The sequence below is a fragment of the Aplysia californica genome, unplaced genomic scaffold (genome assembly GCF_000002075.1).
Source record: "Aplysia californica isolate F4 #8 unplaced genomic scaffold, AplCal3.0 scaffold00043, whole genome shotgun sequence".
Classification (NCBI taxonomy): Eukaryota; Metazoa; Mollusca; class Gastropoda; order Aplysiida; family Aplysiidae; genus Aplysia; species Aplysia californica.
Window position 1 is genome coordinate 1611340 of NW_004797313.1, and position 14039 is coordinate 1625378.

Sequence of the window (14039 nt, forward strand, 5' to 3'; positions counted from 1 at the left end):
ATAACGTAGGCCTACTTGTTCAACGAATCACGATAGAAATGTTCCTCTGAATGTAGAGATCTATGATTCTGAATTAATCTGATGTAGTCCATGAATTTACGGTCGAGGGTGGTCGCTTGGAAAGCCACGAGGCTGGGCCGTCTTCTCTACGACTATCACCAACAATTTCCTCTCAGGCTATCTGTTCCCGACATTTTATGGTGCCTATCATTACATTGAGTCTGTCTTTCCCCCCCCCCCCCCCCCCCCTCTCTCTCTCTCTCTCTCTCTCTCTCTCTCTCTCTCTCTCTCTCTCTCTCTCTCTCTCTCTCTCTCTCCTGAGCACCGTGCGTTTAGGCGGAGACTACAGTTTTACTGTACATGCACTATCACTCAAGCGCAGTGTGTGAATGGTTCTGAAGAAGGGAAGCAACCACAACAACCTTATGGATTTTTTAGGTCTAATACAGAGTTTTTGTCCTAGTTGTTTCTTTCATATTTTTCTTTCTTTTGTTTTATTTAGCCCAAGGGTACAACAAATCATGGCACGATGGAACTTTTAACAGTTTTACTTTCTTCTATTTGCAAAGCATGGTGCACTGCGTAAACATGTGTGTGATCAAATATAGGCCTATAAAATTTAATCACTCTGGTAACTCGGATAAGAAGGCAAATTATATGATACGTTGTCCAAGTATTGACCCTTTTTTCATTTAAAGAAGGCCAACAAAGCTAATTGAACTAATTAGATGTTTAAATTCAATAGGAAATGATTAGAATTTATTTGCGCTATCCAATGGGCCTGTTTGAAATAAGAAAATAAAAAGGTGTACGACTAGTATGAACTTAACTCAACGTTATATCTCGAACCCAAGCATCAAGGAGGCTCTTTACTATAAAAATTTAAAGTGAAGCTTATAGTAACAGATGTTTTAATAATGAGCATTGATTAATATTTAATCCTTGAGTGATGTTATTCTTACCCCCCAAAAAAGAGTCATAGACCCGAACCAGGCAATTTAGATGATGTATGGGATGAGTCAGCACAATTCCCTGAATTTCCCCAAATCAGAATATGAATCCGAAACATGGAAACAGAAGTAAAAAGAGTAGACCTCACCACAATGACCATAACCACAAAGAAAAATTTTTATATGACACTTAAAATTAAAGAAACTACAAAACATGTCATGTATGTAAGTATTTAATAAAGCCATGTTTAACAAAAACAGCATGTGAAAGTCATATGTTTTACACCAAAAAAAACAGTTATTTTGTGACAGACTGTCACTCTGTCAAATCAGATTTCATCCACTTTAAACAGTTTCTCGACATAGAACAGGTAAATTTTAATGAGTTAGTGCTGCATAATTATAGAAATCTGTTTAAATAAACTGCTTGCACTTAACAAAATAAAGGACATTTCAGTTAGAGAAATCAATATAACAAGTGGCTCATATTTGATCATATTTGAGAGATGAAAATTTAGCCCCAGCAGGGTCCAAGGAAAACAAAGCAGCAAAAACAATCACAATCCTTTTAAAGGAGGGAACACACCAGCTCAGGGTAAAGGAATTTAATATATACCCGTACTCCATATTTGCACTTTGATTGAAAGATACAGTTCAATTATTCATTTTTTTAAATAAACTTGGAACATCATGTATGTTAAAAGCTCACATAAAAGAAAAAAAATGATCAAATGATAAGATATATCTAAACCACCACAAACATAAATCACATTAACTCACCTCCATGATAAGAAACTGACTGTAAATTCATCCATTTATGTAAAGCGCCCACAATTGTGTTCACATTGGAATACGCACTATAAGAATTAGCTACATCATTACGAAAATAATACCTTGTAATACTGCCACCCTTAGGAGTAGCGTGAAATTGGCGAAATAGTGGGGCTAGTAGTTAACAAGATTCCTTGTTAAACAGGCCAGACTGCCTATTTTAACCCTTAGGGAAATGTTTTTAAAGAGTCATCTGTGTTTGAAAAGTGTCTTTTTGTTGGTGATTTACATGTACATGGATTGAGAACTGCGAGAGTCTCTCTCTTTCTCTCTCTCTCTCTCTCTCTCTCTCTCTCTCTCTCTCTCTCTCTCTCTCTCAGTGTATGATTGTATGGGAGTGTGCATGTGTCTGTACGTGTGTTTGCATTTTTAACCAAACAGAAGCTAGGCTTTATGTGTCAAGGTCCCTGCAGATGTACAGGGGTTTTTTTTTACCTAATGCCCATTATTCCTTGGGCCACCTCAGACTTGTCACGTAGGCCTGAGTGTGAGTCCTCACAAAATAAAACGTATACAACAACAAAAGTAATACTGGCCCCAAAAGCAACTGACCCAGTGAACACTGTAGTAAAATGAGGAAGAGCTTTGTCAAACCAGTTTGTCGCTTATGATACAGTCAGGGTAGAAATTCAGACCGGAAAATGTGCAATTCTCAAATGGAATTCAGCAAGAGCTAATTCAAGTCTCAGACCAAGTAAAACAAATAAACCTTTGTTCTTTGAATTCTCTGTCATTATCGGAATACCATTGCCACAAAACATTATACAACATACAAGAAAAGAATTTTTGCTTTACCTAACAATTTCTTCATTGAAAGGATAAGATATAATAATAATACACTTGAGGTGTCTCAGTGACATTATCTTTTCCTCTGACAAAATAAACATCCATCAACTGTACCAACAACAATGCTGAAATATTCTTAGTTATCACTCCATCCTGTGGTCTATAAAACCGTCACACTGTAACGCAGGAAATAAAGACATCTATCCAACAGAAACTAATCAGATACAATGTAACTAATGGTTTCAATTCAGAAAAATCTAACTTGAATAGTTGTCCCCATTACACAAATTCAGAAAAACCAAACAGTTATCTACCAGACTTAATCTATCAGAAATGGAAGGCTTCAAGGCAACTTCCCCTCCAGGATTGGAACCAACTTGCTGGTATCTATGTTCCCGCCCGATATCACACACACGATATTTCCCTCCCCTGCAAGACCAGCAAGGGCGGCAGCAACAGGCGCCGCTCCCGCACCCTCAGCGATCACATGATTCGCCTCAGCCAATAACCTGATGGCTTCCGCGATCTGCTGCAGTGTCACCACTAAAGAATCGTCGAGCACTTCACGGACCAGGGGCCACATCTCTTGGAGGATGTTCCCGCTGCCCATGCCATCCACGAAGGAGGGAGTGTAGGTGCAGGCCACTGGCTCGCCCGCCTCGAAAGATGCTGACAATGGCGCTGCTGTGTCCACTTCACATGCAAACACCTAAAAACAATTACAATAATAATTACAATTATAAAGAAAATGATGATGTGGATCATCACTGCTTGATGTTTTCTCAAGGCTCTCCACTTTTACATTACTTTTCAATGATGATGATGATGATGGTCAAGATGATAGTGATGACTGCAAGACTTTGGTCATATCTAAAACAACTGATAAAAAATGTCTTTTTATGTAGGTGTTTGTTATGCCCCTATCGACACAATTTAGTTCTTTTAGAAGGTAGGCTTCTAACCATGCCTGTGTAAGAGCCAACCTAACCTGACAGAGATACAACATCCCAGCAGAAAGACCGAAAGACCAAGATATTCGTTAAAAAATTCTCCTCACTCTCCAATCAAACTCAGGTCTCCTGCATTTGACAGCAAAATGCCTAACCACTACACGACAAACATTGGTATACAACTGAATAATAATAATAATAATAATAATAATAATAATAATAATAATAATAATAATAATAAAAATTAGTAATGAAATAACAATTGATAATTATAGGGTAACACTAAAGACAACTACAATAGAAATAGTAATAATAGCACTGTAATGACAGGACTGATGATGATAATTATAAGTGTAAAGATGAAGATTGAACAATTAATTATAATAGGAATAAAAAGAGTAATAATAATGTAAATGATGATAAAATAGCTGATAATGATGATGACTCGTCCAGGGCATGTGGTTTCACCTTTAGGTAATGAAGTAGAGCATATATAAACTAACTGTGGATTGATGGGTTAAGTCAAGCCCAAAGCTCATTCATGAAACGGTGAAGCATGTTAGAAACAAGTTGTTTTAAATGCCTTAAATTGTGTCCATAGCAGTGTAAAACCCAAACTTAAAGGTCTAGTCCTGAACAGACAACTCCAAAAGAACAAAATTCTCACCTTTACACTTGACTTCTTGCCCTTTGCAGCTACTGCTATGCCCGAGGAAAGACCGCCACCTCCGTAGGGCACAATGATGGAATCCACTTCTGGGAGATCTTCCAGTATCTCTAATCCTATGGTACCATTACCTGAAATACACACAAAGATGTGTTGGTACTAGCATTATTTTGTTTATATTCTTTGGGGGCGGGGATAAGAAAGTAATGCTCTGCTACCATTAGAAACTAAGTCATTTTAAAATAGGGCACAGGGTCAACAGGTTATAGCAAAGATAAAATAAGGAAGAGAAACACCTCTACGATAAAACCTTTCTTGTTCAAGTATGTTATGTTATTAAAAGTTAGGACATACAACCAATAAGCAGCTCCGCTGATAGAATCTAAGATAGCAAAAAGAAAACTGTATAAAAATATGTTCCGCTCTTCATTTTCCTGCCTGTTGAACAAGTAGAGTTGCCTTCACCCTGGCCCTTGCCTCAGTGCACACCACCTTTACACTTCCATGCACCAAAAGTGAGGTGGCCAAATAAAGGAGTTTTCCCTTTGAAGCTCAGGGACAGAGGACTGGAGAGTCAGGGGACCAAACCTCAAAGGGTTAAAGACCTTTTGATTATTTTTTGTTTTAGTAAGAGTTTACGGTGCTCGCAACTGCATTAGGTCATAAGAACGCGCCCTTTCTTTCATTCATCACAAACTCCTCGTTCCTTAAGAAGCAATTACAACTATTTTTGCATATACCATTTAAGAAATAGTAGTATTGCAAGCTGATCAGTATTCACCCACCAGCAATCACTGACGACTCAGCTACAGGATGTATGAAGGCTCCTTTCCAATCCTCATAGCTTCTGTCAACAAGTACCTTCCACCATCTGTCAAAAGGCACTTTAGAAACATCAGCTCCCATGGAAATGGTCGGCTTTATTTTTGCCTCAGGGGCATGGTCTGGCATGACTACTCTACAAGGTATGCCCAACTTTTTCGCATTCCAAGCCAGACCCTAGAAGTGGTAAAATAAAATAAAAACGATTACCAAAGTAAGTAGAAATATTTCATCACCCAGTCAACTTCACGGCTACCTATAAAATGAATATTAGATCAATCCCTTTCATATAAAGCACCAAAGACGAAGAAAAATGAAGTTGCTTCCTCCTAAAAAAAGTTAATTCTTGAATAATCATCCTTTTACTAGGAGCCTACACAGTATCAAAGCCTGAGTAATCTATAGCATGTATAAGACAAGACAAACTCTGAAAAAAAAGCTAAGTTCTACAACAATCAAAAACCTCTTCATTCACAGAATATATATTTGAAAATAATCAAAGGGTTATCTGAAAAAAAGGAATGTGAACTTGTCTTTTATTCACACACATTACTCCAGGCTCCATAGATGATATACACTGTATAAATTGCCAAACTTTTTAATTGGGAAGCTAGATTTACAAATTAAAACACAATTTTACTGGAATACATCCATACCTGAGCAAAATTTCCCGCACTCGCTGTGTACACTCCATCTCCTATGACCTCCTGAGGCAGGCAACTTATCGCATTACAAGCTCCCCTTAATTTGAATGATCCAATGGGTTGAAGGTTTTCTAGTTTCAAATAGATCTGTGTTAGTAAAGCAGAACAAAGTGCTGTAAGTACCTGTAATTGCAACAAAACAAGCACAGAATAAAGATAGACCAGAAAAGACAAAATTACTCTCTCTTTCAAGAGATTGCTCTTAAAAGAAGAAATATATAATATTTGTAAAACTCAATGTTGTCTTCCACTGATGCTATGCAGCATGAAGTTTTTCAGTTTTATCTAACCTGTTTCATCAATAAGATACCAAAGTGACCATTTACCTAAAAGACACAGCACCAACATGGCTTTCCTTTCTTTAGCTAACATTTGTTCAAACAATGATGTTTGTCCTTCACTAGCAAGGATGAGCTTGACTTCATATCACTGGCGGTGTGGGGTGTGTGCGGAGATGCTGATCAGGCCGATATTCACTCAGAAATGTCTGTTGCAGTGGAGGCAGGAGATGTTTGGGGCTTAACTAGACTGGAAGGTAGGGGTCTCTCAGTCTTTTCTCAACTGCCATCTCCATTCTTTGTTCTTGATGAATCTTTCTTTGGACCTGGTGAGCAGTTTCGTCGCAGGTGGTATGAGGAATGTCATATCTCTTCAGGGATGCTTTCAGGACATTTTTGAAGCTGTTTTTGTCCGTCGAGAAAATGTTTGCCTAGAGTCAGCTCACCATAGAGTAACCTCTTTTTGTGTATCTAGTTTTTCTGTTCAAATAATATGACCAGTGCCCTCCAATAAAAGAAAGACTATATATTCATCCTTTCCATTTGCATCATAAAGGTTTTTCACCTTCTTTAAATGGGCTTAAATATTTTCCTATGCTTATATTTACATTGTTTTTCACAGTGATTCAAAATAACTCAAGGCAGAAAATGTTCTTTTTATTTGAAGGTGAACCCCTACTTGAAGAGGAATTTTTGTCCGCATTTTTTTTTTTTTTTTTGCTCACGAACAAATCGCCCTGGGGTGGTGGGGCACCTGAAGGCTACCTCGGCTATTACAAACCCTGCAGAGCTCATATTTGCTGTGGGACATCATGTATCATTGGGGATTTACATTCTATTGTTAAAAAAAGTAAATCTGGTTCGGTTGCCATGGAAACGGTGGCCATATTGGGTTTAGTATACCTGTTTTCATCCCATTTTATTCACTCATAGAAAAGTACAGATCGACAAATTGGATAGAGGAATTATTTATATATGCTTTAGTTTCATTTTATGGCACTTAAAAATTGGCTTATTGCGTAACTGTGAAAAAAAACTAAAAATCAGGCTTTCGGAGGCCATTTATCAAAAACAACAAATGCAATCAAAAATTCATCAGACAACTTTTTAGAACTCGTTGTCGTTAACATTCTGTGGAAGTCACATTAAAATTTAAAAAGAAACAAAGCAGAAAAATGGGAGGGTGTGTTTGAAAATATCATTTTGAGAAAACGGCCGATAAGGGTCAAAAAAGGCCAAAATAATTCTCTTTCCAGTAAACACCTTGAAAACATATTTCAAACTGAAACATGGCAAGCTACGTGATGATATTAATACAGAAGACATAGAATGGAGGTTTCCTACTAAAACTGAAGCATATAAGTGGTGCAAAACATGTTTTTTGAGACAAAAAGTGGCATTTATTTTCTTTTAAAATGTTCCTACCCTCTTCTCTAAATTCCCTTCAAACCACTTTAGGGTAATCTACAGAAACGCTTTCATACGTTTTTGGACATTGTTCAGGAAATATCCAGGAAATATAATAAATGATAATCCCAGTTTTCATAATTTCACCCAAAAACACAATTTTTAGGTGCCCCACCAGCCCTTAGACCTCTGGGACAAATTTCCAAAAACATCCCACATATAATTTTGTTTTTCTTTCATAACACACAACAAAAAATCTTCAATTTACACAAGCAAAGATTTCTGCCATGTATCTGACTTACTGCAAGTATGACCATATATATATAATATGATTTTAAAATGAACAATTGAGTCATTGTACTTCAGAGAAAATTCTTGCTGTGCTCTTGATAACAGAAAAAAATTGGATGGCTTACCTTTCTTGATTGACTTTCAACATTCAAAGGTACCAAAGGTGTTCTAAAAACAGACGATTTGATTTTCCTTTGAGCCTCCTCCACATCATGAAGACAAATGGACACTGAATTATCCATCTCTGTAAGGAAAAGGATCAGATTTACAACAACAAAAAATGTATTTTCTGAAAGATAGGGAGAAAAAGCTCAAAAAAATTTTTTGTAAAAGATTAAAAAACAAAGAAATATTATGAACAGAAAAAATAAAGACACAACAAGACCGAAAGACAAAAAACAAAAGAGAAGAGGAACATTGGGATGACAGACATGCAAACGGATCAGATAGTAATAAAACCAAAGAAGCTCACAAAAATAGAAGGAGTAAGATTGTATTGTTTCAAAGAAAAGTGTGTGTCTATCTAATGATAATGACAGGCTTTTAATTAAAGTGTCCTTGATCTAATTTTTAAAGCCATTTTGGTTCAAATAAGTGAGTGTGGGGGGTGTAACAAATGTTCAGTTGCTGGTGTGGGAGGCATCATGTATTAAGTGTCACAAGGTGTCACTTTTCACCTGATTCTGTGACTTGTAGTTGGCATGACTCAGCACCTGCAGGAGCTCCCAGGCTCTGGGTCATTTGGGTTAATTAGCGCTGAAGCGAAATTGCCATCATGAGAAGCTCACATTTTTTAAACAATATAACTTCTTCCCATTCCACACAGCAAACTATTACACAGATGAGTAAAAAACGCCTTTTGTTTTGCAATTTATTCTTCATTAGAATGGCTACTTTGTGTGTCTTGGTTTTTGTTCTAGACAAGTGTTTATAGAGTACCCAATATATCCTATTTTTGCTTTACATACACACGTATGAATAAATGATTATTTATTTTAAAACTGCTGGATAGATCTCTCCAAAATCTGTATTAAACTGACCACGAATATCATGCCTTTCACCATGAGAAATCTTAAATGATTGAATCTGCTCAGATAGTTAGTGAAGTTATGAAATAAAAAACATGCACACACTTGCATTTTTTGACAAAATACCCTTAGCATTGGCTCAAGTATTGGCTCTTGCTTTACCACAGAACACACAAGAGAAAGACACTTTGCCTTTGTTCATGAGTTATGCAGTCACTAAGAAAAGTTTAGAAAGCTATGCAATTAATCAAAAACACAAAACAATGTAAATACATAATTTTGGCAGAGATTCTTTTCGTATTAATATGTTGAATTTAATTTTATACACGTTATGCCTGTTCTGTCGATTAGTGCAATCGGTGAATCGCGCAACGCATTTGGTGGATCCATGGAATGCACAACAATAACAATCCATCGATTGTTGTGTATTCTGTACAGTAGAACACGGCTATAGCGGGGCATTTTGTTCCAGAAGAAAAATCCAGCAGTAAGCGAGGTATTCCCGCTATAGGAATACAAAGTGGGAAATTTCCTAAATTTTTCAAAAAATCCACATGAATACCTCCCTTCCCTATCAGTCAAATTTGGGTTTTTGATTAGGCTTCCTTTTTTTGTCAACTTCGTTGATTATCTCGGCTTTTAATTAAAGTGAGAAACATTTCCTTTTGTCCTTGTTGGAAGCCATCATTCCTCGATTTCGTTGCCAACAATATGACGACACGAGACTGCTTTGTGCAGGATACCCCGACTGCAAATATCAATATACAAAGGTATTGAGTGGGGGAAAGGGGGAGGAGCAGAAAGACAGACTGGAAGGGTAACTGTACAACTGGTGAAGTGGACGTGTGCATATGCCTATAAGAATCAACGATCGCAATTCAATGAATCAGGAATCACACACTACACGCTCTCCTCTTCTTTTAATTTTTGGCCTAGTCTAGGGCTATGGCCTATACGCTCTCATACTGAGTCTCTAAGCTATGGTACATCACTTTTAAAGTGGCTCACGTAACATGTCTCTCCGCAACAGCTCTCTCAGCCACCTGCCCCACCTCACTCATCACTGGACTGGCCATTCACAACGCCGCACCACTGACTGCCTGCTTGGAGCCCATCTACAGCCCCCCAACCCCCTTCCCAGCTAGAGCTTGCTCGATCCCTCCCGCTGTATCCGAGTTCGGCCTTTTCCTTGTCCCGCTAAACCCGAGCACAGGTAATTGAGTTTACATAGAGAAAAAAGGAGGATTCCGGTAAGGTCCTACTGTAGCGGGCAGGTGCCGCTGTATTCATGTTCTACTGTATTAGATCGGTGAATCATGCAGCGCTTTTTCTCGATCTGTTCAATGCACGGTGGATCTTAGATCTTACCCGAGTGTAGTGTTCAGCTTTTCAGCTATGAAATAAGACGTTAACATCAGATGAGCATCTATATCCATATTGTTGACATTGCACTTAGAGGAAGTTAATGTCATACGTATGACTAAATAATTTACCTAGATATAATCTTATTCCAGGAGTCAGGCCTGGAGCAGGCACCAACGATCACAAGTCTCAGAGACAATCAAAAACCGATAGGATGCCACATTTGAGCTTCATAGTCTAGTATTTAAGGGTTTTATAAGATGGACATTCATCCCAATAAACACCAGACTACTACTACTACAGACATGCCTTACCCTGATGCAAGTAAAGAAGAATGACACACATAAAAAAGATTTTAAAAAGAGGAACACATTTTCTCCTCAAAAACCACTGTCTACATCTTTTGCTGCTACTACTACTGCTACTTGTACATGTACTTTATGATTTGTCTCTTTGAAAATTACTTATGCTGAGCTTATGCCTACTAAATTTTTATATCTTCATACTTTTCGATAGACTGTTGTGCATTCCAAGGATCCACAAAAAGCGTTGCGTGATCCACATATTGGATAAATCGGCAGAAAGCACCAAACATACAGAAAGACAGAATATACATTCATTTTCAGTTTTTGCATCGGAAATACAGTAGTCTCCGCCTAAACGCACAGTGCTCGGGAGGGCTCCTTAGCGTGTGTTTACATGGAGTGTGCGTTTACTTGAGACATGGAGGCTCACAGCATCAGCAGCAAGAAAACTGCAGAGCTTCATAAATGGATGCCTACAAAGGATAGTGGAGATCAAGTGGTACGATCGAGTCACTAATGCTCAACTGTGGGAAAGAACAAGCCAAAGGCCAGGAAAGGAAGACATACCGGTGAAGAAATGGAAATGGATTGGACACACCCTGAGGAGACCCTCAACAAGCATCATCAGGCAGGCTTTAACGTGGAACCCACTAGGAAAACGTAAGAAGGGAAGACCAAAGATGACATGGAGGCGAGCGGTACAAGCAGAAATTGAAAAAGCGGGGATATCATGGAAACTGATAGAAAAGGATGCTCAGGACAGGCTTCACTGGAGTAATGCTGTTGATGGCCTGTGCTCCACTCGGAGTTAAAAAAGGGCAAGAGAGAGAGTGCGTTTACATGAACCTGTGAAAAGGGAGGAATGGACACAGTGTCTAATTGCCTTGATATTTTAGTGATCTCCCTTGAAAAGTGGGGGGTAATTTTGGCCGACTCCAGACTGTTTTGTGAAGGATTCCCCGACTGCAGTAATCAATATACAAAAGCGTTAAGAGGGGGAAAGGGGGGGGAGAGCAGAAAGACAGACTAATTGTACTGAAATCAGGCCCAAAAAAATGTCGGAACAGATGGGAGGGAACGGTTGGTGAAAGATCTAGTCATACGGAAAATTTTCAATCGACCAGTCCCGACAACCCGTCATCTATTGCAACTCGGTAAATGCATGGTTGACATCCAAATCCGAATCCGAGTGACTTTTCTCTTGTGATTCGCTGAGCAAGTACATTATAAGTTCTTTGAGAGCAGCTGATTACTTGACTAACCTTTAATCCAATAAATGCCTATCTAGTGTTCTACAGCATTCACACGTGTTGCACGTCATAGGCCTAACTAAACTACGGCATGCAGTATCATGACTCAAACACCAGTCAAAAACCTAGGCTTCTCTCAAAGTCAAAGACGAATTTCGAATGCCCAATCAAAAGATTTTCAGTCTCCCCACCCCCAATATATCACCCGACGAGTCCTAGACCTATGTATGTGTCCGTGAAAAATTGGGTGTGAAAACACTCTCCATCACTCTCTTTGTCCTGTGTGAGGGGCAGTCTTGCATAATATCCGACTGTCTAGGCTTGTCCATGCAAGCTGTGCAGGTTGTAGCAAACATTTCCCTTTGTCAACCTTTACCTGTTGGCTAGGGCTATTCGGACTCAAGTCTGAATAGCCTGCCGTTGCTATTTGGACTGAAACTCCTGAGCGCATGCGCAGTCACCGGGTTTTCCAGGTGCGAAGCGGACAGGCAATTCGACCTTGGCCTTCCTCGGTTTCTACGATCTGGCCAGAATTTTCGACACAAATTAAGAAAAGTATTAGTGACGTCAAAAGTGAGCATGCAACAGTTGCAAAATCTGAAATACTACACAACAAAGGCAAATAGAAGGGGAACGACAATCTGAGCTCAAAGCAGTAAAAAAATTGAATATCAAAGTTTCAGAATAACAAAGTATTATAAAGTCTATCAATATTTAGTCTAAACCCGCTTTGTTTGTCGAGAAAGACTGTTAAATCATTGATCAATTGGAAATCCAGTTAGAAATTAAGAAGAGAAAAGTTGAAAACCCTTCCAGAGGAAACAAAAGTCAGTCATTCAAAATAACAGTTGTCTCAAGGGAAAGCTTTTCCAATAGCATATTTTACATGATGTTCAAATAAAATCTGGACAAAACAATACATATTGGGGGATCGGGCGGGGCGGGTCAGGGCGGTTTACTAGCCAGGTTGAGGGCGCAAAGCGGTTATCTTGGCACAAGCCGATCGCGCCCGACTCATTGCCTCAAAAATAAACGCATTTATTTTCTGGCAACGAGGCGAGCGATTATCCCAACCCGACCAGACCCGACCCAACCCCATCCCCCAATAGGCACCCAGTAATACTAGACAAGCGCACTGGAGTTCGAGTCCGAATAGCCATGGGAGGTTATTCAGACTCGAGTACGAAGAGCCACTTCGTTACCTGTCGGCGTGATTCGCGGATCAAAGCCTGCTTATAAGAAATGGCTGTGTGCTTGTATACCTAAATTATTTAGATCTAGATATAGTAAAAACCCGTTGATTAAAGCGTGCGATTGAGCAGAGCATGTTTTTGTATTTCAATCTGGCCAAAATAAATTTTGAATACAAAAAAAGCTGAAAAATATTACAGTAATGTGGTAGGATTCACTTCACCTATATGGCCACTTTTGTCCTTAGCAATCATTCTGTTTCTTATGTAAACAAACGGGAAGGCAATTTCCAAAGGGCCCCCCTCTCCTACACAGACACAAGGCCTACTGCCAGGCGCTACTTACTTAGGCTACGTTACTGTGGTCAATTGACGTATTTGAAACTGAATTATGACTCTGCAGCTGATTGCTGATAGCATCAATAGATTGAGATCAAGTGATGATGCAGTCAAGAAAATTTGAAGACTTTAACGGACAAAACACTTTTTGAAACTTAACAAAACACTGTAAACACTCACTCACACCCTTCACTACCAACTACCACTGATACCAGTATAAAAATGCTGGTCGAGCGGAACAAGATTGAAGAGATTAATTAATTATTATCTCTGGGCTATACCCGAAACAAATCAGAAGAGCGCTTCGGGGAGAGGGTGATCATCCACTGATAAACACAATCCAGTCAATCCACTGGCTTGATAGTTGTTGTTGTTGAAGTTTTCAAATACCTTTAGCTGCGAGCATTTTGCTCTTGGCAGCGCAATGCCTCCCTCAAGTAACCACATGTCCTTGTCATCTGGTCAACGCCAGAGTAGAGCACTTGGAGTAACTTACTCCAAGGTAGAGCAGGCTTTGTAAGTCTGTAGGTGTGTGTAGAAGCTAATTGCGTCGAGGAACTGCCAGGTTTGGGCAGTGAAGGAGATGTTCAACGGTCTCCTCGTGGTAGTCACAGTGTCTGCAATGGGGTTCCCACATGGGGTTGATTCTGTTGATGTGCTTGTTGGTGTGTAAGTGTCCAAGTGGCTTGATAGTCAAATAGTCCTTCATACTGAACTGTTTCAAACATGAAAATAATGTTTAAACCTATCTTTGCACAAGTGCACTCACGTCCGTTTACCTTTAACCAGAGAGTTTTTAAAAATATGTGCGTCACTTATTTCGTTTTTGTGTAATTGCTGGGTTTAGAAGCACGATCTCTCTCTCTCTCTCTCTCTCTC

The 14039-nt window shown here is 39.0% G+C and overlaps 1 protein-coding gene across 1 annotated transcript in view; it reads right to left on the reverse strand.

Moving 5' to 3' along the window:
• Positions 1–1167: 1167 nt before the first annotated feature.
• The window catches only part of LOC101848945 (L-threonine ammonia-lyase), a 15088-nt gene continuing 2216 nt past the window's right edge, over positions 1168–14039 (reverse strand). Inside the window, exons 2-6 of the mRNA XM_005092268.3 lie at positions 7812–7930; positions 5663–5797; positions 4970–5183; positions 4185–4315; positions 1168–3276 (exon numbers count right to left, since the gene is read on the reverse strand). Coding sequence (XP_005092325.1) covers positions 2911–3276; positions 4185–4315; positions 4970–5183; positions 5663–5797; positions 7812–7928 — 963 coding nt within the window. The 5' untranslated portion in view covers positions 7929–7930 and the 3' untranslated portion in view covers positions 1168–2910. The remainder of the gene's footprint in view (positions 3277–4184; positions 4316–4969; positions 5184–5662; positions 5798–7811; positions 7931–14039) is intronic.